The sequence below is a fragment of the Xiphophorus maculatus genome, chromosome 6 (genome assembly GCF_002775205.1).
Source record: "Xiphophorus maculatus strain JP 163 A chromosome 6, X_maculatus-5.0-male, whole genome shotgun sequence".
Taxonomy (NCBI): Eukaryota; Metazoa; Chordata; class Actinopteri; order Cyprinodontiformes; family Poeciliidae; genus Xiphophorus; species Xiphophorus maculatus.
This window is the reverse complement of record NC_036448.1, coordinates 22,943,096-22,970,855: the sequence shown is the minus strand read 5'-3', so window position 1 is coordinate 22,970,855 and position 27,760 is coordinate 22,943,096. Positions and strand designations below refer to the sequence as shown.

General features: G+C 37.4%; 3 protein-coding genes across 6 annotated transcripts in view; 2 read left to right on the top strand and 1 right to left on the bottom strand.

The window, feature by feature from the left end:
• Nucleotides 1–762: 762 nt before the first annotated feature.
• napg (NSF attachment protein gamma) lies at nt 763–7,761 on the bottom strand. The gene is made up of 12 exons (XM_005801972.2): nt 7,583–7,761; nt 7,291–7,358; nt 7,103–7,187; nt 5,351–5,368; nt 5,237–5,267; nt 5,049–5,158; nt 4,065–4,131; nt 3,909–3,979; nt 3,456–3,534; nt 3,035–3,114; nt 2,816–2,945; nt 763–1,691 (listed from the first exon to the last, which is right to left on the bottom strand). Exons 1-12 carry the CDS (start codon nt 7,636–7,638, stop codon nt 1,545–1,547), a joined length of 942 nt encoding a protein of 313 aa, XP_005802029.1. The 5' UTR covers nt 7,639–7,761; the 3' UTR covers nt 763–1,544.
• A 1,441-nt stretch (nt 7,762–9,202) lies between these two features.
• rab12 (RAB12, member RAS oncogene family) lies at nt 9,203–18,708 on the top strand. Its single transcript, XM_005801971.2, has 6 exons — nt 9,203–9,592; nt 11,674–11,734; nt 14,579–14,717; nt 15,627–15,716; nt 16,487–16,591; nt 17,025–18,708. The coding sequence occupies exons 1-6, from the start codon at nt 9,361–9,363 to the stop codon at nt 17,130–17,132; spliced, it is 735 nt and encodes a 244-aa protein (XP_005802028.1). The 5' UTR covers nt 9,203–9,360; the 3' UTR covers nt 17,133–18,708.
• Nucleotides 18,709–19,591: 883 nt separating this feature from the next.
• The window catches only part of mtcl1 (microtubule crosslinking factor 1), a 90,666-nt gene continuing 82,497 nt past the window's right edge, over nt 19,592–27,760 (top strand). For 2 of the 4 annotated variants that reach the window (XM_023335171.1, XM_023335174.1), the window contains exons 1-2: nt 19,592–21,253; nt 27,425–27,649. In XM_023335171.1, the coding sequence (XP_023190939.1) occupies nt 20,483–21,253; nt 27,425–27,649 (996 nt within the window). In that variant the 5' untranslated portion in view covers nt 19,592–20,482. The remainder of the gene's footprint in view (nt 21,254–27,424; nt 27,650–27,760) is intronic. The other 2 variants (XM_023335172.1, XM_023335173.1) reach the window with 2 other exon arrangements.

Genomic DNA, 27,760 nt, shown 5'->3' with positions numbered 1-27,760 from the left:
AATGTCAGGAGCAGCAGCTTGGAGACCTAGCAAACCAGCATCTTCTGGAGGGGCTTAAAAGCTCTCTGTGGTGAGTCCAGTTTCTCTTATTATCCACCACACACTTCCAAAATAACATGTCTAGTTTCTAGTCAAATATCTTGGTATACTTGAAATAAGTCACAACTAACTTAAAAGTAAACTTTCATAAAGATACAGAGTGCATTTGGAAAAAATAAAGTAACATAATCTCCTCTCTAATAAGCGATACAAACAAAAGCAGCTCCAGTCAAGTAGTAGGAGGATATTATCCTGTACTGTAAATAAACATTCTGAAAGCTGGATTTCATGTTTTAATTAACTGTGAGGACTTTTCATCAAAATTATCTGAAATTAGCATTTGAACTGCATCACTGTGTGTATAATAAAGGTGAGCCCCACTTTTTTTAAACTGAACTAGTGAATTAAATTAATTGTTCAATGATTTCTTAAAGAACCCGAGGCACAACTGTACTTTTAAAATATTTGTTTTCGCAGCAACAAAACTGGAAAAGACTCTAATAGGATTTTCCATAATAGAAAAAAACCTTTCCTTGGATTAACTCTCGCTTCCTCCTAATGCCCGGCTGCAGTCGTTTACTGCAAACGCATTAAATTTGACTTCTACAGACAGAAAGCATTCGCCTCATCAGTGATGGAAAGCCGTTCTGGAGCTGCCGTTAGACTCCAACTGATGTGGAAAATCTGCTCGATACTTAAAGGAAGTGAAACACATCAAGAGCCTTCGAGGGCCACAGAACAGGTTTATTGAGAAGTGTGCAAAGTTTGGGAATCTGGTTGAGGAGTAAACAGGAAATGACGGGGAAAGGGAATAAATAAAAAATGTAAACAACCACTTTATCATCTTAATAAGCCTAATATTTCATTTATAAACTGACAACACATCATGGTCCCTTTTTTATGTTTTCCACTTAAGTTTCTCTGATTTATACATTGCAAACGTAAATAAAAACTGGCGGTACACACAGGACTATATTTCTTTATTTTAAGGTAGCACACACCTTGAAGTAGAAGAACAAACTTAGCGTATATTTTGATTGTTGTTATTGTAATCACTGATGCTGAAGACAACAGGGTCACTCTAGAAGATTCTTAAATGCATCATATTTGACTTTGCATGACCATTTTATTGTTTTTAAACATGCATTATTACCAGTGTGATTGCATATTGCTTCGGTATCATTCCCAGCAGCCGTGAATACTGAATAAATTATCTCTGTACAAATAAAACACCTATCCACTGATCCAGTCGCGTTTAGAGTATTTTTATAGTTAATAATCTAACAATAACAGCAAAATGTACAGCTTCACCGAGACGACACAAAACAGAACACGTTCCTGCGCCAGGCAGAAGAACAAACTTAAGAGGCCCGATATGCTCTTCTGCGGCACTGGCTGGAACGTTTGGGTTTTTCTCCTTTTTTTATCAGCTTGTTAGAGATCAAACAGGCCAACGTCCGGGTTGAAAAGGTTCTGAACATAGAGGAGGTCCTGGTGGCGACAGGTTAACACAACCCGCCCTCGTACTCGTCATCCTCCTCGTCCTTCGCAGCTGAAGGCGCCCCGCCGGCGCCCCCTTGTGGAGCAGCGGCGGCCTTCTTCTTCTTCCCTCCTCCTCCAGGGACTTTCAGGGAAATGGCCAGTTTGGCGTACTGGAAATACAGAAAAGGATTTTAAAAAAATATTTATGTAATTACCACTTACTTACCTTTGAGACAATGTCATGAACTAGAACGACCTTTAAAGAGAATTAAAGGTATTAAAATTGTAGGAACAATCTTATTAACTCATTAAATACATATTTATATTACAGACACTTTCTACTTTCACTTTTGTGTTTCAGTGGCAAAAAATTAGACTTAACAGACAGATGTAGTGCTATAAAATAATCGTTTTACAAGTTTACAGTGTAAAACAATGTAACGTGTAACCAGTGATGGCACATTTATATTGAAAAAGTAACTTTAATCGGATTACTGATTACTCCTTGAAAAAGTAACTTAGATTGCCTATTACCTGATTTGGAAAGTAACTAAGTTAAATTACAAGTTACTTTATTAGTGATTTTCAGCACCTGCTAACAAGAACCTCAATATAAAAATTACATTGGGTTTAGCTAATACTTGCTTAATTGCAAGTTCTTTTATAATGTTAATATCAACAATGTGTCTCCAATTACAAAACTGAACTGAAGAGGAGATTGTTTAATGGTTACAACAGTCCAAAAAAAAAAAACTTTTGTAATTCTGGCATGTTTTTGTATTGTTGTCTGGAAAACTCTAAACAGGATTTTAGAGTTTTCTTTAGAGAACCAGCCACCAGGTTCTAACAGCAAACGCTCTGCGCAGCACAATGCAACACGTGTTGCATGTAACACTGTAACATGTGAAACGTGTTGCATGTTAGTGTTACAATATTGTAACATATGTTACAATATTGTAACACGTGTTATATTGTGTGTTATAACATTACTATACATGTAACATTGTAACAATGTTACAATGTAGAACTGCAACAAACGATTTTATTGATTATTCTATTCATTATTGGCCCAATAATTGTGTAAAAAATGCATGTTTTTCATTTAGTCACAGAAAAACACTAACTCTAATTGTAAATTGGACATTCATGTTTACAGATGCTATTCATCTCCTGGAGACAGATTTGTTTCCAGATTTTATTGGTAAAATTTAAACCCATGTATAGTTTTTCCTCCACTTCTCAATTAAAGTTATGTAAAACGTCGTGAGAATACTTTCTTAGTAAGAGTACTCACGTCGTTGTCCATGTACTTCAGTAAAGGGGAGTTGCACACGCGGTAGGCCTGATCCTCGTCCTGCTCGTCGTAGCCCTGCAGCAGCGTCTCCATGGCAACGCAGTCTTCACTCCCGCTGTAGCCGGGCAGACTGGCGGAGACGCAACGCTTTACATAACCAGCGCCTTCACTAATGATCGTAAAGTTAAAGTTAAAGATGGCGGCGGCGCATTCCCGTACCTGTAACTCTCCCGGACACATTTATCAGCCGCCACGAAGTCGCCGCGGTGAAGATGGACCAGAACCTGGGCTGTCGTTTTCTAAAGCATCAGAACATTACACCAGGAGGTCAGGTCGGCGATAGGGACTCAATTAACACTCTGAGTTTTAATTGGTTGCTTTAAACTGAGTTCATGTAAAGAAAAGAGCGAAGGAAGAATTTATAACAAAACAAAGAAAGAATTGATCAAAAAACTAAAAGATTTCTGACAAAACAAAACAATTTATGGCAAAAAGAAGGAAGGAATAAAACTCTTTAAGTCTTTTCTACCTTAACAGATAACTGAACAGAGCCGCATAAATCAACCATGAACAGTTCTGACTGCCTTTCCTTCAGGATCAGACCCGGTCATGTCCAGAACCAGAACCTGAGCAGACCCACCTTGAAACACATGGGGAAGTTCTCAATCTCTTTGTACATATTCTTCTCTTTTTGCAGAGCAACTGCAGCTTCGTCCAGCCTGTTTAAAATAAATGTAATCACTTTTCTATCACAATCACATCATCTACTCTACATCGCAAGCACAACCACCATGTAGGTTAATATTTTCAACACATCATCATCATTTCCAGGCATATTTTCTGACTTCATGGGTCACCTAAACAGATAAAGTTTTAAAAAGTGGGATGGAAAAATGTGTTTTTAATTTAGTTGCATGATAATTCTGCACAATAATTGTGCACATTTAGATATTTTCCTAAAAAGGCAGCAAAAAGGCTTATTTGAGCGCTATAGTTGGTAATTAATAAAAGATTAAGACTCAAAAATAGCACTAATTGTGCACACTGCGTGTTAAACAATCCTGTGGAAAATTACAACTAAATAATCTTTCACCTTTTTAACCTGACCAGCAGTCTGGAGGCTTTTCCCAGCAGCTCCACCGCCTGACGCAGACGGTCTTCGTTCTGCAAACGTTACACCACGACGTCGTTAAGCAATAGCAAAATAACCAAAAAATCTGAATTATTCAACTTTTAAAGAAATTCTCACCTCAAATACACCTGCCGCCTTCTGGTAAAGGTCAACAGCTTTCTCTAGATTTATGGGCTCTATGAGTCTGAGGAGGAAAAATGTGTTTTAGTTCAGAAGAAAATCAGTTGTTTGCACCATTTGTTTTTATGACCAGACACTAATGCTAAAGTGCCAGAAGCTAAAATGTTGCGGTGCTTTGCAAAGGTCCTCTATCTGTTAGGTTTTTCTCATTTTAATGGTCTATAATCACAGACTTCGGTGTATTTTAATGATTTTATGTGGCGCACAAACAAAAAGTGTTGGAAAATTGTGAAATTAATTTGTTTTCAAAAATATTTTGCAAATAAAAATGTGAAAATTAATCCAATATGTGTATTTGTACTCTGACAATATTAAATAAACTCCAGGGCAACCAAATACATTCAGGATTCACTTAATTATTAATAGCAATAATAATATTATTAATGATAATATATATTTTTAAAAGACTTAAAGATTTAGAACAGTTAGGGCTGCAAGTAACATTATTTTAGTAATCCATTACTCTATGACGTTCTTCCAGCAAATGGCCTCTTTTTGAGTCTGATTAATCGCGATTAATCGATTACTAAATTAGTTTACAATTACTTTGATAATAGATTAATCGATTCAGCCCTACAGACAATCTCTTCATGAGGCTGTTATGTAATATAATAAGAGTGTCTTCAATAAGAGGCGTCTTCTGAAGAGCTGTAATACAGACTGCTACAGGAGTTCTTTCCAGCAGCTCTTTACAAAAACCTTTAATTTCCTTCCAGGATTAATGAATTATTTTTATAAATTAATTGAGTTAAATTCACAGGGATTAAGCCTTTAAGGACTGGAATTTAAAACCTTTAATTAAAGGTGTGGTCGTAATGCGACAGACTATGATGAAGGCATGAAAACCACAGTGTCAGCTGACTGTTTATCACGCAAGTTAACTCTTTTGCTTCTCTAAGGAGGAAATAGCGTTGGTTTTACTTTCCGGCCCGATCCAAGGCCATAGCGGCGGTGTCGGGCGTCCCGTTCTCCATGTACATCATGCAGGCCTTCTCTATGTACTGGATGGCCTCTGGCATTTTCTTTTGCTCCTGTTGTAACAAGGCAGGTTAATCCACACCGGATGAATATCGCCTCCCAGTGGATCACAAAGTCCTGCCAGCACTCACCTTCATCATCATCCCTGCCTGCTCAATAGCCCTGAGGAAGAGGAGGGCAGATAAGCCAAGATAAACGGCAAGTTTCATGTTTGCAGCGGGTCAAATGTAATTAATGATACTTACTTTGCAGCATGAAAGAGTCTGTAGATCAAGTTAAGGAAATGTGGAGAACACAACATGGACGCATGTTGAAGACATAAGGCTTAAAATGGACATTAAACAGTGATGGATTTATCTATGCATTTAATTACAAGGGAAAAATAAAAAATCTTCCCAAGTATTTTTGATCTGGTTACTGGTGCTTGAAATTAGACAAAACTAACTTACAAGTAACTTTTCAGCAAGCTATGGGAGCTTGTTTTAAGTAAATAATTGATATTGATTTAAAAAGCACTACTTCCATTGGCAGATTATTTCACTTATAAAATGGGAAAAAATGTCATAAGTGAAATAATCTGTACTTTTTCATTAATATTAAGTAAATATTGACTTAAAACAAGCTCATTTATCTGGCTGAAAAGTTCCTTGTAAGTTAGTTTTGTCTTACTTTAGGTGTACTAAAACATTTGAACAAAGAACTAGACCACATGTGTCAAACCGAAGGCCCACGGCCCAAATCTGGCCCACCATGAATTTCCATGTGGCCCTCTAGGCTCTACAGAGACGCATAAATAAGCCTTCAGTAAAACAGTAGTGTGTGTAAATATTTTATCAATGAAATCAAAACAGCTTTTATCGTATTCTACCAAATGACATTAATGTGACAAAAAGTTATTTAAGTTTAAGAAAACAACAAATATTCACATTTTAGTAGTTTAATTGGTGTTTCTATCAATATAATTTGCCAGAACAAGTACAAGTACAAGTCCTTCAAGTACATTCATAATCCAGATGTGGCCTCAAATAAAAACCAGAACAAGTCCAAAAGTACTTGGTAAGATTTTGTGTTTTTGCAGTGTAACATACTAGTGTCAGTGAAAGGAGGACTGGACACTTTCACAAGACTTGCTCAACCAAGCCACTTTTCAAGCATTTGAAAACCAGACGACTTTCTTTTAGAATAGAAAACATGCAAAATCCTTTTTAACTTTGCCATCTACAATGAATAATATTCCTTCCCAACAAAAACCTCATTATTTGCTTGATTATATTTCATTTTGTTGGCTCGTGTGATGAAAGGTTTGGACACCCTTGGTAGAAACATTGAATTTTTGAATTTGAGCACTGTCTCTTTTTTTTAGTAACAGTATGATAGTTGTCCTTCTCTGCGCTGCACCACTTTGTCTCAAAGTACAGCTCTGGAAAAAAAATAAAGAGACCATTTAAAATGATCGGTTTCTCTGATTTTACTTTTGAGTAAGTTTGAGTAAAATGAACATTGTCCTTTTATTCTATGAAATACTGACATGTCTCTGAAATTCCAAGCAAAGATTTAGTACTTATTTGCAGAAAATGAGAAATGGTCAAAATAACAACAACAAAAATGCAGTGCTTTCAGAAAAGGAAACAGGTTCATATTAATTTAGAAACAAAAATACTAATGTTTAAACTCAGGAAGAGTTCAGAAATCAATATTTAGTGGAATAACAATAAGGTTTTTAATGGAGTTCAGGGCAGCAGGCTCTTCTTTTGTCCAGAGCTTTATGCTGTCCAGGTCAGCATAAAGCTGACAAAAACGGGATGAGTGAAAAAAGAATCAAACTTTGACAGAAAACCTTTTAAAAACCTGGAGAACCATTTGTTAGCAACTCTGTGAAGTTCCACATAAATGTACAGAAAGATCTGGGTTATTAATGGCAGCAGAACGTAAATAAATGAGTTGTGGTGTAAAACCTTTAAACATGTAATGGGTGTTAAATGCTATCTGCAGGATACGTCTTGTTTTCTGTGTGATACTCAGCCTCCTTCAGGTAAGCATCCTTAGCTTGCTCATACTGCTTTGCGTTCTTGAAGCAAACAGCTACAAACAAAAGATCAACACAGAGACAGTTTACTATAAACTCGTTAAAAACCTTCTCTCTCTCTCTCTCCAGGTATAAACCCGGGTTTATGATCTGTGTTACCTGCTTTGGCGTACTCTGATGCCGCACTGTCAAAGTCAGGTTTCCATTTTGTCAGACTCGTCTTTAAGCTACAACATTAAAATAATGAATTAATAACAATCAGTCTAAGCAACCATGATAAGAAAATACTATTATTGAGAATAAATGTCTATTAAATGTTTATTAATGTCGCAGTATTGTGTGCGACATACAAATAAATAAGCTGCTACGGTGGCCTTACAGCAGCTAGCTACAGCAACATAAACTGCTGCTAGCTCCGCGGATAAATCTTCTCATTTCTGTCGTTTCTCACCATTTCTCCGCTTTAGCGATGTGTTCATGGGCTTCGTTTATCTTCTGAGCTGCCATCCCGACGCTCTTCAACGGTCCTGATATCGATAATAATCCCGTGGATGTTGGTCCCGTCTGTGTTTGGATTAGCAGGAACTCCTCCTCAACGGAAACGTCATCGGATGTCGCAGCCTACGGGTGCCGCGGAGGACAAACGTCTGCGCGAGAATGGATGCAACGTGAAAAGTGGGGAGAAGCGTGAATGTTTAAACCAAAGTGAATAAATACATAAATAAAGAAGCAAAAATAATAAATGCAAACAAATAAATGTAAATAAGCGGATTAGGGCCACCGGGAGAAAAAAAATCAGATTTTTTTCTCTGAATTTTAACCTTTTTTCACAATTCTTGTTTTAAAGTCTGACTTTTACCTCAGATTTCTGACTTTGATCTAAGAATTTTGATTTTATTCTGAGAATTGTAACCTTCATCTCAGTATTGTTTACTTTCTTTCCATCTCAGAATTCAGACTTTTTTTGTTCCTCACAATTCCGGAATTATTTTTTTAATTTCTGGTATTAAAGTCAAATTTTTATCTCTAAATTCAGACTTTGGTGTCAAATTTGTGATTTTAATATCAGAATTGTGACTTTTTTCAGAATTTGTACTTTTTTTCAACCTCAGATTTCAAACATTTACCTCCAAATTTTGCCTTTAGTCTTGGACTTTTGATTCTACTCTCAGAATTTTTAATTTTTTCAGAATTTTGCCTCTTTAACCTCAGAATTTTTAGTTCTTTCTACCTTAGATTTCAAAAAAAAAAAAATTCCCCTCACAATTCAGACTTTTTTAATACAGTTCTGGGAATAAAGTCAGACTTTTATATTTGAATTCTGACTTTAATCTCAGATTTATGATAATAATGGGGGCACAGAACAAAACAATGAACAAAAAAAACATGACAATATTGAATTGTTTAATATATTAAGTGAGCCACTTGTGCCTCCAGAGCAGGTTTCACAGATGAAAACTGTGATCCTATCTCAATATGACTGAAGCTAAAAGAGCAAAAGCTTTTATTATTATTGTTATTATTAATTGTTAAAGTAAAACTGTGTAGAGACCAATTACTGACAGTTTATGTGTCAGCGCGTATAATAAGAAATTGATTTAGTATTTGCTCTTCAGTATAGGGGCCATGAAATGGATCAGGACAAATTCGACAAGGGCACTGGTCCCTGGTAGTCCCCATCTAGGACCGCCCATGGGTAAAGCTCCCTGAAACGCTACTGTTTCAGGGTTTATCTTCTACATAATAAACATTATCAGATGCAAAGAAATGAAATACGTTTCTTGCCAACCGCTAATAAATTTAAAGAAGAAGAAATGAAATGAGCTCTATTTAAACCGTTTATTCTTCTAGTTCTTAATTATTTCCTTTCCATTCCCTGCAACTGCAAGAAGGAAGTGGGATTTGTTAGTTTAATAATTCATCTTTCAATTAGCGGAAACAAGGAAACGTTAAATTGTAAGTTTTTGTTTTGTTTTGGGGTTTTTTCCCCCTTAGATTTCGTATTTTTTAGAAGCAAATATTTGGAGAAGAATAAGTCTGGGAAACGGAAATGACGCAATGACATCCAGGGTCTTTAATGGCTGAACAACAACAACTATCAGCGGGCAACAAACTTTCCCTAACTTCTCTGGACAATAAAGAAAGTTTGAAGTAGAAAATTACTTCGGCAGTATTTCAGCTTAGGTTTGTTCATATGTTACTTTTGTTGTCATAAATGTGGAATTACTGATGGATCCGAGATATGATATACCGCGGAGGGCCGCTGCCGGTGGTGGCAGCGGAGGCTCGGAGAACTCGTCTCCCGCTCTGGGGGCTCAGTCCCGCCGCAGGAAGATGCCTCCCCGACCCGCTGACTTCAAACTCCAGATTATAATTATTGGCTCCCGTGGAGTAGGTAAAACCAGCCTCATGGAGAGGTTCACGGACGATACTTTCTGCGAGTCATGCAAGTCGACAGTAGGTGAGTACAGGATCTGTTTTTTCCCCCCCTACTTTTTATTCAGGCAGTTTCAGTTGGTTTTTAAAACGGGACCCGACTACTTCCTGAAAACCCATTAAAACTACGACGGAATGAGCGAAATGCGGGTTTTCCCTCCCTGTTTACTGTGAGAAGCTAAATCATGCTTACTGGTGTAAGACGACAAAGAGTGAAGTTTATAGTAATAGAGTTAAGTTGTATTTACCGTAGTGTTAATAGGTTTCTAATGGTCTAAAAATTATCTATATGGGTAATAGTTGCAATTAAAATATACTGTTAAGCGTGAATTAACATAAAGATAAGAAAAAATTACGTAGGTTTTATGAGACGAATGTCTGGTCTAGTTCAGCCACTAGCTCCCATTTCCCTCCATTTTAAATTTGAATATTTTCCTGCATCGTTTTGATAGAAAAAAATATGTGCCTTTGTTGTTTATTTAAACATAAAATTAATTGTTGTTGCGACCCTGTAAACAGTCCTGTGACCTGGACGCCAGCCAGCCATAATGGCCAGACCCAAAATAGTCACACACAAGCAGCTGCTATGATAGAGCTCCATGTTGTCTTGTCATTCCTGTGACCCAGCACTCTCTGATATTATGTTAATTTTATCAGAGGCCACTTGTGGAAATGTTTTGCATTATCCTGTGTAATGTTTATTTATATCCTGTAATATAAGTCTGCTGTGTTCTCAACTTGTGTTTCCTATTTTACTTTCAAATATGCAACAAGTAGACTATACTGTTTGCTACTTGTTGTCATACTCTTCACATTCAGATTTAACGCTGTAGAAGAGCTCAGAGAAATAATTTTCTTTAAGTAACACAAAATAAATTAAAAATATGAAGTAAAATTCATTCAAAGTATCTCAGTATGCACTTAGCCAAAGTAGCAGATGTCACTAAAATAGATTGGATCAGGTTGTTGGTTACCAGTGATTGGCGTTTTGTATTCTTTTGTATTCTGGCTTTGGGGATCAATTTTCAGTCCTGCTGCCCAGGAACTTTTGGCTGCGGCTGCTCTCTTGCTCTGCTGGGATCGATTGGAGGAGGTGACTGTCACAGGCCACTGATTGGGATGCTCTGTGCCTACCTCTGGCAGAGCCTCTCGAAGATAGTCCCCACAGAGTCCAGGCACCTCCGCACAACCAACCCAACCCTGCGGGCGAGTTTGTCTAGACACCTGCTGTTCTTCTCTGTCAAGCAGCTACCCAAAAGTCGACTTGGACTAGGACTTTTGGATTTTATGTTGATTCTTTTTATATAATAGCACAAACTCAGTCAGATTGCCTACAGAGGAGCTCAATTTAAAATCTGAACGCTTGCAACAATTTTTGATTGGATGTAGTTCTATAGTTATACATTGCTATTTAGGGATTTTGCCCAGCAGATAGGTGAATCTCCATCCTAGTCTTTAGTCTTTTTTATTTGTTTTTTGTATCTTCTGCATATCTCTGTCTTCAAAGATTAGATGGATTAATACTGCCATTAAATTAAATTACAAACAAACTCTATTTACCAATTAGGTCACTTCTGACACTTTTCAGAGATTTATTTTTAAAAATCTAAATTAAAAAAGCAGTTCTCCCTCCACTGCAAAATCATGTTCTGTGTTTTTTTTATCCCATAAAATCCCAATAAAATGCATCAGTCTGTTGTCGTAATGTAATAAAATGTTAAAAAGCTTATCAAAGGAACTTTAATCCATCACAGGTAACTTTAAACAAGATTAAAAACCAGTCAAATGGAAACCCCACCAGAAACTATTCACATGAAAATCAAAGCAACACAATAAACTTCAATGTCAGCCTTCATCACCTCAGTAAAAAACATAGTACATAATATGCCTGCTTTTAGAAATGTTTTAGATACTTGGATACTAAAACATAGTTGTACTTTTGTCTGTTTTTTTAATATTCTTCCTTTTTTGCTGAATGATGTTTTAATGTTTTCTGACCAGGTCATTGTTGAAAATGAGAATTTGTTCTCATTGAACTCACCTGGTTAAATAAAAGAAATCATGGATGGCATTCAGCTGAATTCACATTTCTGTTTCCTTTTGTAGGTGTTGATTTCAAAATCAAGACAGTTGAATTGAGAGGGAAGAAGATCAGACTTCAGATATGGTGAGTTTTCCTCTGGGATGACAAGCAATTGATGCTGCACCAACCAAGCTGCTGCCATGCAAGGCTCATCTGACCTGTGCAGATGGTTCGTTTATTTGTTTTTAAATTAAAAACTAGACATTTTGAAGGCAGTGTGAGTTTTTACTTAAGATTTACATACATTTTAAAGAAACAAAACAAACATATTCTATTAGCTCACTGCACTAATGTGCTCTAATAATGTAGCACTAATTACCAAATATTATCTTGATGATATTCATGATGCGTTTTATTTCAATTTTATTTCATTCAGTATTTATTTTTAGTTGTGTCTCTCTTACAGCTTTAAACCTTCCTGAATATTTGAAATGGAAATCTAACATTTAATCATACTTATGATTAAATTAAATTACAGATTAAATGTGTTTTAGGTTCTAGAACAAACAAACAAACAAAAAAAATCTGATATATTTTCCAAATGGAAGAAAGCATTTAGTTTAGTAAAAATAAAACATTTAACTTCACTACTACTAAATTTCTTTGCTAAAACAATTTTTTTATTGACTATTATTTTTTTAAAAACATAGTTCACATTTATCCTTTTTTGATTACTTCTTTTTGTTGTTGCTTCATCACATGCAACAAATAATTTCACTAAACTCCAGGTCTTTATGCTCACTTCCAATTTTTTATTGTTAATGAATTTATTTATTTTTTTATTGAAATTCAGTTTTATTTTGTATGGTTGTTCATACTAAATAAATCAGTCAGTAATCTGTGTGAATGGTTTACGACTCCGAACCGAACCGCATGCGTAGAAGAAGAAAGTAGATGTTACGTTTGTGTCGCATAAAGATGATGAAATCCCTTTAATTATCAGAGTCAGAACTGCCTTTAATGTCATTGTGCATGAATAAAGCACAGCAGAATATAAAAAATAGCAACTCTCAAAGAAACAAAGAACAACTGGGATGTTAAGAATAAAATAAATAAAAATAGATAAATAAAGATCAGGTTTTAGATGGATTTGCTATGTTCAGTGCAACAGCAGCTCTTTGTAGAAACTGTTCTTTTGTCCTTGATTTTATTTTCCAAATTACATTTTTTAACTCCCGTTTCAATTTTTCTGAATTGAGATTTTTTCCACTTTTAACCATATTTATTAAGATAAGATAAGATAAATCTTTATTGTCATTGTCACAAGGAAAACGAAATTCAAACCCAGTTCTGGTACTGACGAAGTGTAAATTTTAAAGTTCCTAATAAAGCACTTGCTTTGGAGGATGGGTCGTTTTGGATTTATTGAATTTCATTTACATCCAGCTTATTTGGCAAGTTTTGTTTGTGAAAAATTACACAAGCTGAACTTTATCGATTGGTTTTTGGATCCGAGTCGCGCCACTCGGAGCCATGAACGCGCTCAGCTTCAGTGTGGGACCGCCTTTGCTTGTTTCACTAACACATTTCTGCTGCTGACTAACAGTCACCCACCTTCCCATCTCAAACTCACTCCTCCACCAGTCCTCACTCTGATCTGGACAGCTGTCACCCAGGGTGTGTGTGTGTGTGTGTGTGTGTGTGCGTGTGTGTGTGTGTTTTCGTGTTGAAATCTCTCATCAAGCTCCACTTCAGCTTTGTCCAGTCTCGGCTAACCCTGCCATTGTGCTGCTGTCTGTCCACTCTCCTGTTCATTAGCCTGACTGTGACTCACTGGGGAAAAGGGAGAGACTAGATGGCTGAAGGTACAGTAGCTCTGCACTTAGTGTTGCTCATACTGCTGTCATTAAAAATCCAACTGTGGGTTGTTGGTTTTGTTTTGTTTTTTCTTCCTTTTAATCTTTAAATAAAATCTATGAACAGGGAATTTAATTCAGACATCATTAAGCCATGATACCATAATTACAAACCTGTTTAATAATACACTTCATTCTACTTTTTATCTTATTTTACCAGCTGTTTAAATGTGATTGCGTCGTAACACACAAACATTCTTTGTACGTTGTATATTTAGAAGTTTTTATGGTTAAAAATGACAAAAATCTATGTATTTTAATCAGAGCGTAAACAATTAATCGGATTAATAAACTGTTGGCATAATTGTCAACTAATTTAGTAGTTGATTAATCTGGAAAAAAAAGTCGACCTAGAGGGCTTAACTATAAATCCATGCCACAATTTCACATTTTTATTCACCAGAGCAATTGTTGAAATAATCAATCAGATAAATTATGATGAATCAGTTATTGAAATAATCCTAAACTATTTTAGTAATTGATTAATTATTAACTGGAGAATGCAGACTCGAAGGGGGGGAGGGATTGCTGAAAGAACAACATATTCAGAGCAGGAATTAAACCAAAACTGTAAAAAAATATATACATTTTGCATTTAAGATTAGAGCTGGAACAATTCATTGTGATTAATTAATCATTTAAATAATCGTCAACTAATTTAGGAGTCAAAAAAGCCATTTACCAAAAGAACGAAATGTCATTTTCATGTCAAACTGGTATATTTGAAGTGGCAGGAGAATTTGTAGTTTATGAACCTTTTCTGTAAATAAAAATCAGAAAAATGTGGCATTTTTGTTCAACCCTCTTTACTCCGATATGTCTAAAAGAAGGATCATAACGTTGCGGCTCTCAGCTGTCGTTAATCAGAGAAAACAGCAAATCATTAAAATGATTATATCACTAATGTAAAAAACAAGCTTTCTCGATTGATTCTTTTTTGATCATAACCACATCTTCATTTAATATAATGAAGTCCTGTTCATCTTAAAGTAAATTATTTCTGATTCAAACTGATGTTTTTGTTTATATTGAAATGCTTTTTAAAGAATGTGGTCTGATCTCTGTGCGACAGGGACACTGCAGGCCAGGAGAGGTTTAACAGCATCACTTCGGCCTACTACAGAGGAGCCAAGGGAATAGTCGTGGTTTATGACATCACAAAACAGGAAACGTTCGATGACCTTCCTAAATGGATGAAAATGATAGACAAGGTAAAAGAAACTCATCAGATGTATTTGATTAAGAAGACACCTCTGTGATACAGACGAAGAGGAAAGAAATTTAGCTCAAAAGTAGTACTGTGTATCCTGATGAGCATTGTATATAGTCCCCCTCCTGTAACTTTTCGATTTTCTTAGAACTATTACCGATCGACTGTACAGTACAGACCAAAAGTTTGGACACACCTTCTAATTCAATGGGTTTTCTTTATTTTCATGACTATTTATAAGGCAATAAATCCCACTTATTAACCTGACAGGTTGACCTATGAAGTGAAAACCATTTCAGGTGACGACCTCTTGAAGCTCATCAAGAAAATGCAGAGTGTGTGCAAAGCAGTAATCACAGCAAAAGGTTGCTACTTTGAAGAAACTAGAATATAAGGGGTATTTTCAGTTGTTTTACACTTTTTTGTTTAGTGCATATTTCCACATGTGTTATTCATAGTTTTGATGCCTTCAGTGTGAATCTACAATGTCAATAGTCATGAAAATAAAGGAAACTCATTGAATTAAAAGGTGTGTCCAAACTTTTGGTCTGTACTGTACTATGTGTAAAGTAAAAAAAATAAATAAAATGCTAATTTTAAAAAAAGAAGAGGAGGAGGGCATCAATCAGGGAGACTGAAGAGTGAAACTACGTCAAGAAAGGTTTTTTTTTTTTTTTTTTTTTGTTCTTTTCTGACACACAATTACTACTTTTTTATTTTAATTTTCCTTTAAATACTTTCTAAAAACCTGTCAAATGTTGTGAAAAACATCCCAAACCTAATTAACTGACCCATAGCGGTTTTTTCCAGCCAACATTGGTTGACACTGTAACTTTCTGAAAGCCCAGTGCTGTTTTCTGAGTTGATGAAGTTGTTTTTCTCCGCTGTGTTTCTGGTTGTGGCGTGTTAGTACGCCTCAGAGGAAGCAGAGCTTCTGCTGGTTGGGAACAAGCTGGACTGTGAGACGGATCGGATCATCTCAAAACAACAAGGAGAGAGAGTGAGTTCACGTCTTTGTGTCATCGCTACAACTTCAGACTTTCCTCTCACGTTTACCAGCTGATGCGTAGGCCTGTCACGATAATCAATAAATCAATTAATCACATGATAAATTAAGGCAAACTCAATGATTTCCACTTGCATGGCTTTTTTTTCTACCAAAAACTGGATGATAAAAGTCTTCAGCCTGCTGCTTTTGTCTCAACTAAACCTTTTTTTTTCTGAAGGACATTTTTGTTTACAAAAACATCATAATTTATTTTATTTGTTGTTTAAGTAACTCTTTATTTAACAGGGTGTTCATAAGACTGACATGAACATAAAGGAGTCTTCATGAATGTTTGACTGTTGTCTTCAAGTGTCATTGAGTAAATAATGGGACTTTTAATGCAACTTTGCATTAAAAGTGTTATTATTTACCGAATTACACTTCATGACAGCATTCATGAAGACTCCTTGTGCTCCTTATGCGTCAAAGTGTTTCTGTTGTTTATTTATTTCGGATATTTAAATGTTTTCCAGTACCAGTGTTAAATGTTCATTAGAATTTAAAGTTTATTGATCTTTCACAATGTGTTCTTGCCATTATTACAACTTGAACATGGTCTCAAAACAACAATTTTATCATTTATTGCAATAAATTCTGGGACAATTTATCGTCTAGTAAAATTTGTTATCATGCCAGGCCTACTGATGGCTCCCTTCCCCGCCGGTAATGCTAATGATGCTAATGCTGCATTTCCTGATTTATGTGACGTTTATATTTTACAGTTTGCCTCTCGGATAACTGGGATGCGCTTCTGCGAAGCCAGTGCCAAGGATAATTATAACGTGGATGAGATTTTCGTCAAGCTTGTTGATGACATTCTCAGCAAGGTTGGTGTGTCCAGGATTTTGAATATTTATTTATTTATTAGGTAAAACGATGTGCAGCTAAATTAAGTATTCATGTTTTAACTGATTATGTTTGTAACCACTTTTATCTTTTATTGTTCCATTAGTGTAATTAGATTTTAAATAATTTAATGGAATAAAGAGAGATCAGGGGTAACATTCAGCAAAGCCAAGAATTGGCATTTAATTGCATATATTATATAAAATTATTTTGTTTTGAAAATAATTTTGAATCCCTTCTGATTTGGGAAAATTTTTTTATTATTATAATTGGAAATCGCATGTCATGAAAAAAATCAGCTGTTTTTTTAATCCATATCTCCCAGCTCCAGTGCAGGTAAAGCTCCGGTTTGTTGCCATTTCTGGCTTGTTTTCTCACCTGTGCACGGCTGAGTTTCCTGTTTTTATCCTCCAGATGCCTCTTGAGGTTCCCAACAAGGAGCTCTCCAACAGCGTCCTGTCTCTGCAGCCTGAACCCGAAGTGCCACCGGAGCTGCCCCCTCCCCGCATGCGCTGCTGCTGAGACTCTGTGTGGAAACACACCCGACACACACACACACACCCAGACACTCTCTGAAACCTGCAGTGCACCAACGTGGCCACATGGGGGCAGTACACAGCAGCACTTTAGCGTTATTGACCGCTGCTGTAATTGTTGCATGAATCGAGCAGTATTATCCTCTCTCTGTTCCTTCCTCTTCTCCGTTACTGAACACTTTGACCTGCAGCACACTAACGCTTACACCTGGAGACCCTTCCTACCACCTGCCTGTCTACACCCAGACTACCTCAGTGTTTGGACGGTTGTTACATTAGGCATGTGGGGAACCTCTCACTAATTTTAAAATCGTCCGAGTCGCTCCGAGACAAAGGGATTACATCTCACATCTTTCTATAGCTCAGTTTAAACTTGACGTGTTTTTACTAAGTGACGGATAAAAAATAAATACGGTGTGGTTGCTGTAATTACTGGATAAGGTGGAGATATTTTTGCCAAGTTATAGATTTATGGATCTACTTTACCTTGAAGTATTAATGTGGCTGGAGTTATTTTTCTATAAATTGTAACGTTTTGCACTACAAAACCAGATTCCCATTTTACGCTGACATGCAGGAAAACAAAATAACACAAGTTGTAGTTTATTTAGCACTAACGTGGCTACTCTGCAGACGCAAGGAGACATGGGTAATGTAGTCCTGGATCTATTTGTGTTAAGCAGGGGAATAAAGACAATACCGCCAGAATGCAGACATAGTTCTATCCTTTCTTGTTACTAATACTTCTTTGTTGTTTGTTTATTTTCTAATGAATTCAGGGGGAAGAAAAAAAGAATAAAGGCTTAAAAAATTGGAGCAGTTGAAGGCGACTTGCTTGGTGTTTGTATGACTCAGGAAACTGATGGGCTCAACTGCACAGTCGGGATTTTCTTCTGAATTAAAGTCCCATTATGTTAGGTGTACTGACATCTAGTGGTGAAGTTGTAAACTGCATCTAACTCCACAGCCTTTCTACTAATTCACCATGTTTAGATCACTTATAATCTTGCATTTCTCCCACATTTTGGTCTGGTGGATTGTTTAAGTTCAGGCTTTGTTTGTTATGAAATTATTGCAGAAGCAGCAACGTAGCACTGTGACTTTTCATAATAAAAAGAAAGAAACCCTCTCAAACTGACAGCTTTTCTAGAATTAAAAAAATATTAAGTTTTCAGTTAAACCTAGCAATAAGATTATCGTCCAGCAGAACAACGTTTGCGCTGAAATTATCTGGAAAATTGGGATTTTTATCGCCTGAGTTTTGGAAGTGTGAGCGTTTCTTCAGATAGCGGTGTTTGTTTGGAAAGGAAACCTTTCTTCCCTCAACGTTTTGGCACTAACCCTGTGGACTTCGTTCTGATTACTAAGCCTTTTAATACTTTGTGGTTTAACTATACATTTAAAGAATTGCATTTTATTTGCAACGTGTATCCATTATGATGTCTGTTATTTTGTGTTAAAACCAGTCTCTGGAAGGTTTAAAGCAGGTTGACTGTATTTATAACTTGTGGCATTCTTGAACTAATGAAATGCAATTAAAGATGTCTATATTTATTACTAAAGATTTGTGTTTATTTACGTTTTTTGGGTGACTGAGAGATTAGGAAGTTTGTGGTGGTGGCAGCATCATGTGGAGAAAAAACTGTAAGAGTCTGCAAAAAATATGAGACAGGACCACGACAAGCATGAAGCCTGACGCTAAAATCAAATAGCTTTGAATAAAGCACATTCATGTGTTCAAATGGTGTAGTCAAAGTCCAGGCCTAAATGTAATTTGGAATCTGTTGCAAAGCTTGAACAGTTGGCTAAGTGTCTAGATCTGGAGTCTGCAACAGAGCACTTCTTCCCAGCTCAGTTCCTCCAGACTAGCGACAGCAGTAATTAGCATGACAACTGGAAGAACTGCAACTCTGTGGAAGTCATCATACAAATTACTTTTCTGTCCAACTCTCTTAAAAACGGCTGTAAATAGTTTAAAGCTGCAGGAGGTAACTTTTATTAAATATGTTTATTTTTTCAGATTTGTTAAAAATGTCACCGTGTCGTCACAGTTTGGTAGGAGACAGATAATCGATGGAAAAATCAAGCTCCTCTGACTTCTCCCAAGGCAAATTTCAGAAATACACCATTCAATCAGAAATGACCAATCAGAGCCAGGGGGAAGGTTTTAGCGCTGTCAATCACGCTTGTGTTACACACTGCAGTTTCTACCCAATAGCAGAATGCTAGGCTAGTTAGCATGGCCACCGATCACTGCAGTTTCCTGTAAAGGTAAGTTGTTTCTCCGCCACTAGCATATAGCAGTGAGCATGATGTTGATTGACAGCGCTAGGACCCGCCTCCTGGCTCTGATTGGTTGTTTCTGATCTTTTCACAGATTATTTGTCTCATAACATGGTGACAGCTGTAAATATTTTTGTAAAAGTGACATGCTGCGGCTTTAATGGATAAGGTTTGTTGTGATGACAAGGCAGCTGTCTGAAAGAGTAGGAACTTCTTAAAGAGACAGAGACGTCAAATTGGAAAGTAATGTCTTTTCATTTATGTTTGCTATATACACTTTTTCATAACAATTCCACTTAGCAGTTACTGGATTGTATGTCACTGTGCCTGTAAAGTACAAAACATCGCCCCTACAATGCAATACTTTTCAGATTTTTACTTGTAAAAGAAAATGACTCATCAAAATGCTTCCACCTAATTTACCACAACTTCGCTTTAACTTTGTTGTGAACGTTTTGGTTCGATATTCTGTTCCCCTTTATTGAGCTTTTGCATAAATATTTGTCCCTCTGTGAAAAGGTGTTCAACAGCCTCCAGGACATGCGCAGCCGAGCGTGGCAGACCTGGTCCCACAGAAAACAAGGGGTATGAAGCAGCAGCGCATGCGCCTCGCAGGAATCCACGGGCGTCGAGCCTCACACCGCAGCGATTGCAGATTTTACGTGTCATTTGTGAAGGAGAGCGACTGGCTGGGGGTCCGGAGCGCATGAAACGGGAACGGAGGAGGAAGCTATTTGACTCCGGCTCACTTCTGTGATTCCCAAGTTGAGTTGAAGCAGCCCGGGCTGCAGATGCAACCTGCCACTAATCCCCTCTCCTTCATTGCAGCGTTTCCTCCGGAGGCTCCACAGGCAGAGGGGACTACAATGACAACCTGGTGAATGTTGCTGGATGGAGTGAAAAGCAGCATCCAGGCCGCCGCAGGATGCGCATCCCCAAACCGACAAGGAAGAAGAAAGCAGAGCAACCTGGCTGCTTCCCTGCAGGCGCACGTCAGAGATTTTCCTCGGTGCCGTGGATTGATCGCTTCCTTCCTGATCATCCCCCTGTATAATGGAGAGCTCCAATGGCTCCGACTCCAAACCGCAGAGCCAACAGTTGGAGAAGAAGAGGCTGAACCGAGCGCCTTCCCCGGCGAGACCTTTCCTCAAGGATGTGCACTCCCGCTCCAACAAGCCACCTGCCATCGTCCCCAAATCCCCGAAACTCGTCAAGCAGCAGCAGCAGCAGCCTGCCACGGCGTCCTTAGCCCATCCGAACCGAACCTCCAGGCGCAACACAACCGGGGCCAAAGAGAAACCAGCCACGCCAAAAAGTAGCATCAAGTCCCCCGCCGCGAAAAAACCCACGAAGACGCCGCAGCATGCAGTGGCAGCAGCCAGCAGCACCAAGCCGGACAGCACCAGCAGTCCGATCCGCACCAAAGGCAAGAAGGGCAAACTAGCCGCGGGATCCCCGGGGCCTCTCAGCCATGTGTCCCCGATCAGGGTTCCGACCGGCGCGCAGCTCAGCCGGGTCAGCCAGACGGACAGCAGCTCGGACCTGTCGGACTGCCCGTCCGAGCCGCTGTCCGACGAACACAAGCAGGCGCCAGCCGCCAGCGACGCCGAGTCCGGCACCGGCTCCAGCGACCTGGATCAGCCGGTGGGCGATAATTCCGCTGCTCCGGCTCAGTCTGCTCCGGGGCCGCAGGGAGAGAGACAGAAACCGGAGAAACCGGACACCAGCGCACAATTCAAACCGGCAGGAACCAGCAGGGCTGCAGCCGAGGACGACCTGCTGCGGGAGATAGACGAGCTGAGATCTGAAAACGACTACCTCAAGGTACAGACTGGGTTTGATAAAAGCCTGGAACCATAGCTGATGGATGCAGGGGCGCCTCTAGAAAGTTTTATGATGGTTGGCTAGATGGGGGAGCTTTAATTTTGTCTGAATGTCAAACCAAAATTCAGAATAGCAGAAATTTTAGTTTTATTTAGATGTGGGAGTTGAAACTGTGTCCCAGTTACCTCTGAAGTCAGAACTCTAGGTTTAAAGTTGCAACATTTAACTTTTATAAAAAATATATTTTTCCCCCCTTTTTTTTAAACTGTCACCAAAGTACAAGATGATGACGGATAATCTGTGAAAAGATGGAGCTCCTTCATCTCCTCCCTGAGCTACTGTTGCTGTCTGCTGAAATATGCCACTCCTGGTTAGAAACAGCCAATCAGAGCCAGGAGGCGGGTCTTAGCGCTGTCAATCTAACTCATGTACTCTCTGCTAAATGTGGTAATGAAAGAGAAACAACTGTTTGTCCTTTGACATTGGTGGTCATGCTAACTAGCCAATCACAACCCATCAGAGCCAGGAGGCGGGTCTTAGCGCTGTCAATCAATGCGGTTCAATGTGCTAATAACAGAGAAACAGCTTACCATTCCAGGATAACTGTTTATCTGCTGTCATCTGTGGCTAGGCTAACTAGCATTAACGACAGACTATGTTGTGGTGAACCAGTTGTAGCAGAGAGCAAAAGGGACGACGTGAGCAGTGATTGACAGCGCTAAGACCCTCCTCCCGGCTCTGATTGGATGTTTCTGACTGAATGTCTGCAGTTAGAACTGGGAGAAAGCAGAGAATTTTATTTTTCACATTATCTGTCTTATACTGTCAACATTTTAGCAAATATGTCAAATAATTTTTTTTTAAGTTACATACTGAGATTTTGATTTCCGTCATGGCGGCGCCCATAGACATTGGTTGCAGTAGCTTTCATAAACATCATTTTAAGCAAGCATAACTTTTAATTTGTTCAGTTTACAGTTGCAGGTGCTACATCCATGTAACATGTTCATTTTAGACGCATTTTTACATGTGCGTGTTGTAAAGTAAACATGTTTCCACCACATCTTAATACTGTTGATGCAATGAGCGGCCATATTGAAATGCGGAGTCGCCCAGTAAATGCCTTACAAGTCGGAGTTGCTCTCACCAGTGGGAAATCTGACCTTGGAGAGCGTTCCAGTTGATTTTTTCAAAAGAGACATTAATTAGCACATCTTACCAGCTGTCGTTATCTATATTCTTGTGTGTTCAGCCAATCAGCACCAAGGAAAATGAATGGCGCTTCTGGATTGGGTGCTTTGTGTAGGAGCATTTCAGCTTCCTAAGCTGAGTTTTCTTTTTTTATATTTCAGATTTCCCTGCAAAAAATGGACAAATATGCAAATTTTCCACGAGTAATTTGGAGAGACATTCCACAGACAAAGCCTCAAATACATGATGATCCTCTGTATTTACCAAAAATCCACTAGTTTCACATGTTGGAATGTGAAAATAATGTGCAGTTTATGCATATAGTCATAAGACCATCTGACCACGAATGGGGGGAATTAGTGGGGGAAGGGTGCAGCAGTCTTCACAGCTGATTGTCATTTATGTCCTTGACTTTTCACCTGCTTTATTATAACTTAATTTTTCATCTATATCTCAAATCTAAACACATTCCCACTGGTTTTCCATCCATCATGTCATTCTGGTAATCTTCTCAGCCGTCCCTGTGGATTTGACCTTTATTTGTGGGACTTTTATGAGGGGGAGGCTTCATCCTGGTGCTTCCCCATGTTTTTTCTCTTTTTTCATATTTTTCATACTATTTCAGTCAAATCTAAAGCCTATTCTGACATAAAGTCTCACGTTTTGCTCAGATAAATGCATCTGTGCCAATGAGAGCCAGATTGTGCAGGATACAATATTTTCACTGCAAAAACAGAAAACTGAGCAAATCTGCAGTTTGGTAAAACATATTTTGCGTATTTGTTTTCGTTTGGTGTGTCTTTGTTTTGATGCAAGTAATTTTGATCTACCGCAAATCTATTAGTAAACTTAAAAGAAGACGAAAACTAACTTACAAGTATCTTTTCAGCAAGAAATATTAGCTTGTTTTAAGTAAATAATTCCTTAATATTGGTGGCAGATTTTCACTTTTAAGAAGAGATTTTTCCATGTTATGAGTGAAATAATTTGCATTGGAACTAGTGTTTTTTTAAACAAATATTAAGGGATAATTTACTCAAAACAAGCTAATATTTCTTGCTGAAAAGATACTTGTAAGTTAGTTTTTGTCTTCTTTTAAGTTTACTAATAGATTAGCATTCGAAACTAGACCAAATTACTCAGTAAGATTTTGTGCCAATTATCTATTTCTTTAAAGATTATCTGTAAAAGCTGAATATTTGAAGCATATTTTTAAAACAAAGCTTGAATCTATCTTGGACTTTCTGTCTCATTCGCTGCTTTAACATTCACCTACAGATCGATAAAAAAGACAAAAACCCCTCACAAATAAAGCATCAAGCTCTTCTCCATTTCAAAGATGAAACGGTTCCACAGATGAAAGTAATGTTTCAAACTTGATCACTTGTTTCTGTCTGAATTGAGACACAAGAGAGTTAATCAGCTTTGCTGCCTCTGGCTGAAACGGCTTTATCTCACAGGACTTGATGACAGTCAGATGTCAGAGTGTGGAGGAGGTGCGTTCAAAGACCCTGGGTGTTGCCGCCTGCCAGCTGGGTCTCTAAGGTCCTCCAACCTCCCCCCAACAAAACATGTTTACCGAAATAACCGAGTTTCCCCCCACTAAGCAAAGTCTGCAGCTTGGTAGAACATCTTTGTTTTCATTTGGGGTGTCTTTGTTTTGATGCAGCTGGATTTCTGCAACAAGTTCCCCTCGAGTGGCTGGTAAATTTATCTTTAGCTACAAATATATGCAAATTTGGTGTCCATGAATTATCCAATTAACTGGTCTGTCACTTTAATTTTTATCCAGCAGATTCTCAAATATTAACTATTTATTAAGAATCGGCTTTTATCGTATTGTTCATAATTTATCGTGATAAATTTCTCATCATGATAAGAATTTTGATTTCTTGTTGTCACAATAAATTTCAGTTAATGATGTTTAAAACACCCAAAACTGTCCAGATTGTAAGTTTTAGCATTTTCTCCAGTTTGTTCAATGATCGCATCGTTACTTATCAATAAATATGTAACTTATTGATACATAATAAATTATGTAATCATATTAAACTGCATTTCAATGCAGTTTGATTATATTTAATCGCATTTAAAATAATTAAATTCAGTTACTGTGAGCAATGTAGTGACACAAATAATGCTACTTTATGTGAAAAAGTAAGAAACAGTTTTCATTGTCACTATTGTCGTTATCACAATGTTACCACAAAATATCGCGATAAAACTCTTAGTCAACATCACTTACTCCTGCTACTTATAAATACTAATTTTACACCAGATATTTTTACTTTTTAAATAAGAACATATAGAATAAAAACAGTAATAATTAATAAGAATATTGGATATGTCAGGGTTAATTATACCAAAACAAAACTTCTGACTTAGTTTCAAAAAGCTGTGAAATACATTTCGATATTACTTGTATCTTTCTTTCTACTAGAAACGTCATTATTCCAAAAAAAGCATAAAACAATTAATTTAAAATAACATTTCAGATCTTATAGTTTTTGATTTATTTTGGTAAATTTACAACATTACAAAACAAGGAAACAAAATAAAATTCTATTTTGCAAACTAATAATTTACCTAAAAAGCTTTATGATTCCTTAATTTGCACTTACTTAATTTTTCTCATGCTTACATGACATTATATCGTCATCTTTACAACTTTTCTTTTTAATTTGTGATCAGTCTTGTTGCTCACAATTTCATTTTTATGTTTAAAGTTTAAAAATATGCAGAAATGGATTAGAAAAGCCACATTGAGGTAACTTGATTAGGCCGAAAAATGTTTGCAAAACAAAATGAGCTCAAATTCACTAAAGGAAAGCCGTGTTGTCTTAGGCAAAAAATGCATTTAAAAAAGGAAATTAATGACTTATTTGTATCTTTTAATGTATTTCTACTATCTATAAAATGGCTTAATTCTGTAGAATGCAAAATTCTTTTATCTGATTAATCGTCAGATTACTAAAATAATCATTAGTTGCAGCCCTGGATCAATCTTTTCAACGTAGAGACATTTAATTCCTCATAATTAGACCTGTCACAATAAATCAATAAATCGCATGATAAATTAAAACAAGCTCAATAACTTCCATTTGTACAATTTATTGTTTTTCTTTTTTCTCTTTTTCTACCAAAAACTGGATGATAAAAGTCTTTAGTCTGGTGTTTCAGCCATTTTCTAAGGATAATTTTGTTTACACAGACTTCATAACTCATTTTATTTGTCGTTTCTGCCGTTTTGTTCGTTTATGTTGGATTTTTAAAATATTTTCCAGTTTCATTTGAATTTAAAGTTTGTTGATCTTTCAGAATATGTTTTTGCATTATTATGACATTACCATTATATTACTTGAAAATGTTCTCAAAACAACATTATCGTTTATCGCGATAACTTCTGGGGCGGTTTATCGTCCAGTAAAATTTATTGTGACAGGCATAGTTCTAGTAGCAAATTAAAACCCAGTCAGAAAATTTCCCAGCTCATATTTCATTGAGAAAAAAGAACAAAAGTTTTCCTTTAAACCTTTTTATTTTGCATATAACCTTTCTAAGTGATCAGAACCACTGACGGCTGAAGACAAAGTGTCTTCAGAAAGAGGACCAAACGCTCCTGTAATAAACACCAGAGGTTTTCTTTAAGTGTGCCGCTCTGAACCTGTGCATTGATCGCTTCGACCGTCTGCGCGGTCGTTAGCTGCTTCCTGCTCAGATAACACTGGCCTCAGTGCTTTCCCAAATCAGGATGGATTTAGTTTTCTTTAATTGACACGGTTCTCCCTCCTTCGTTGTCTTTTCATCACATGTTGGGATCGCTGTCCCCGGGAAAATCTACGCAGTAAACAGATCCGGGACAGAAACCTCTGCATGTTCATGAGTCGATTCAGCCCAAATAAGGATGTTACGTCATCATTACTGGAGCTCCTGCTTAACCATTTAAAAGTATTAACATAATCCACAGTAGTGTTTCATATTGCATATTTTCCTTAATATATTTATGCCAGAAAATAACCTTTTCTTGACCTTTTAAATCCGTTTTATGACACAGCTTTCATCACACTGACATTTACTGATCAATTTGGTCCCGATTTAATTTTCTGGTCTTTATAGCAGAAAAAATAAACATTTATTTAACAAGTTTCCTTTTCTTGTGTCTCTCAGATCTGAACTTTCTGCACAGTTGTCCTAAAAAGAGGCTCAGTTTTAAGTTTTAGTTGCAGAAAAGCTTCATAAAAATGTTTTTGCCTTCTGAATGACAGAAACCTTAAACTATATTAATATTTTTGCTACAACAGCTGAAACTCACATTAAATTTATTCAGCTCCAGCATGTTTGGTCAGCTGGTTTTGTATGCACGGTACAATGGCTTCTGGAAAAGAGAAGTATTTTGCTATTGACTTGTCCAGAAACCACTTGCTACATTCTTGTTGGTTGTGCAGAAGTCCCTGCTAATGCTTTTCAGAAAGAAGCCTTAAAATGTATGAATATTTTTGTTTTAGTGGAACAAAACTCACATTACAATGTGTTAATTTGTGTAAATTTATTCAGCTCCAGCGCATTTGGTCATCTCTTTTTACAGCTGTATGTGCAGTACAATGGCTGCTGGAAAAGAGAAGTGTGTTGACTTACCAAGAAAGCACTTGCTGCATTCTTGTTGGTTGTGCAGGAGGCTCTACTAATGCTTTTCAAAGATGTACACTTGGATAATTGTGCATCTTTTCTCAGCCATTTTCACGTGCAAGTGTACTCGTTACGTTGGGGGCCTGGCCAGCAGCAGCTTATTTGGATTTAAAGCAGCTCAAAATATTAGAAACTGAACTGAAATCTTATTTTCTAAGAATGATTTTGTGCAAAAAATGGAATCATGTTTTTTATCGCCCTTACACGTGTACAAGGTAACAGATCACCTTTTAATTTGATGACACATTAAGACCCAAAACATTTCCTTGTTTCCTCCATCTCTGCGTCTCCCAGGATGAAGTGGAGGAGCTGCGAGCGGAGATGGAGGAGGTTCGGGACAGCTACCTGGAGGAGGAGGTCTACCAGGTGCAGGAGCTACGGCGGGAACTGGACCGGGCCAACAAGAACTGCCGCATCCTGCAGTACCGGCTGAGGAAAGCGGAGCAGAAGAGCCTGCGTGTCGCTCAGACGGGCCATGTGGACGGAGAGCTGCTGCGCAGTCTGGAGCAGGACCTCAAGGTGCTGCTTGTTGATTCGATTCGTCTGAAATTTCTTTTTGTAAAACCTTCAACAGAGAGGAAGAAAAACTTCTACGGTTTTTTACTGCATACAGCTCAGGAAAAAATTAAA

Coding starts and splice junctions, on each gene's coding strand:
- napg (XM_005801972.2), bottom strand. CDS start 7,638: ATGGCAGCTCAGAAGATAAACGAAGCCCATGAACACATCGCTAAAGCG. Junction 7,359..7,582: donor ATCGCTAAAGCGGAGAAATG/GTGAGAAACGAC, acceptor TTAATGTTGTAG/CTTAAAGACGAGTCTGACAA. Junction 3,980..4,064: donor AGGCGGCAGGTGTATTTGAG/GTGAGAATTTCT, acceptor TAACGTTTGCAG/AACGAAGACCGTCTGCGTCA.
- rab12 (XM_005801971.2), top strand. CDS start 9,361: ATGGATCCGAGATATGATATACCGCGGAGGGCCGCTGCCGGTGGTGGC. Junction 11,735..14,578: donor AAGATCAGACTTCAGATATG/GTGAGTTTTCCT, acceptor TCTGTGCGACAG/GGACACTGCAGGCCAGGAGA. Junction 14,718..15,626: donor GGATGAAAATGATAGACAAG/GTAAAAGAAACT, acceptor GTGGCGTGTTAG/TACGCCTCAGAGGAAGCAGA.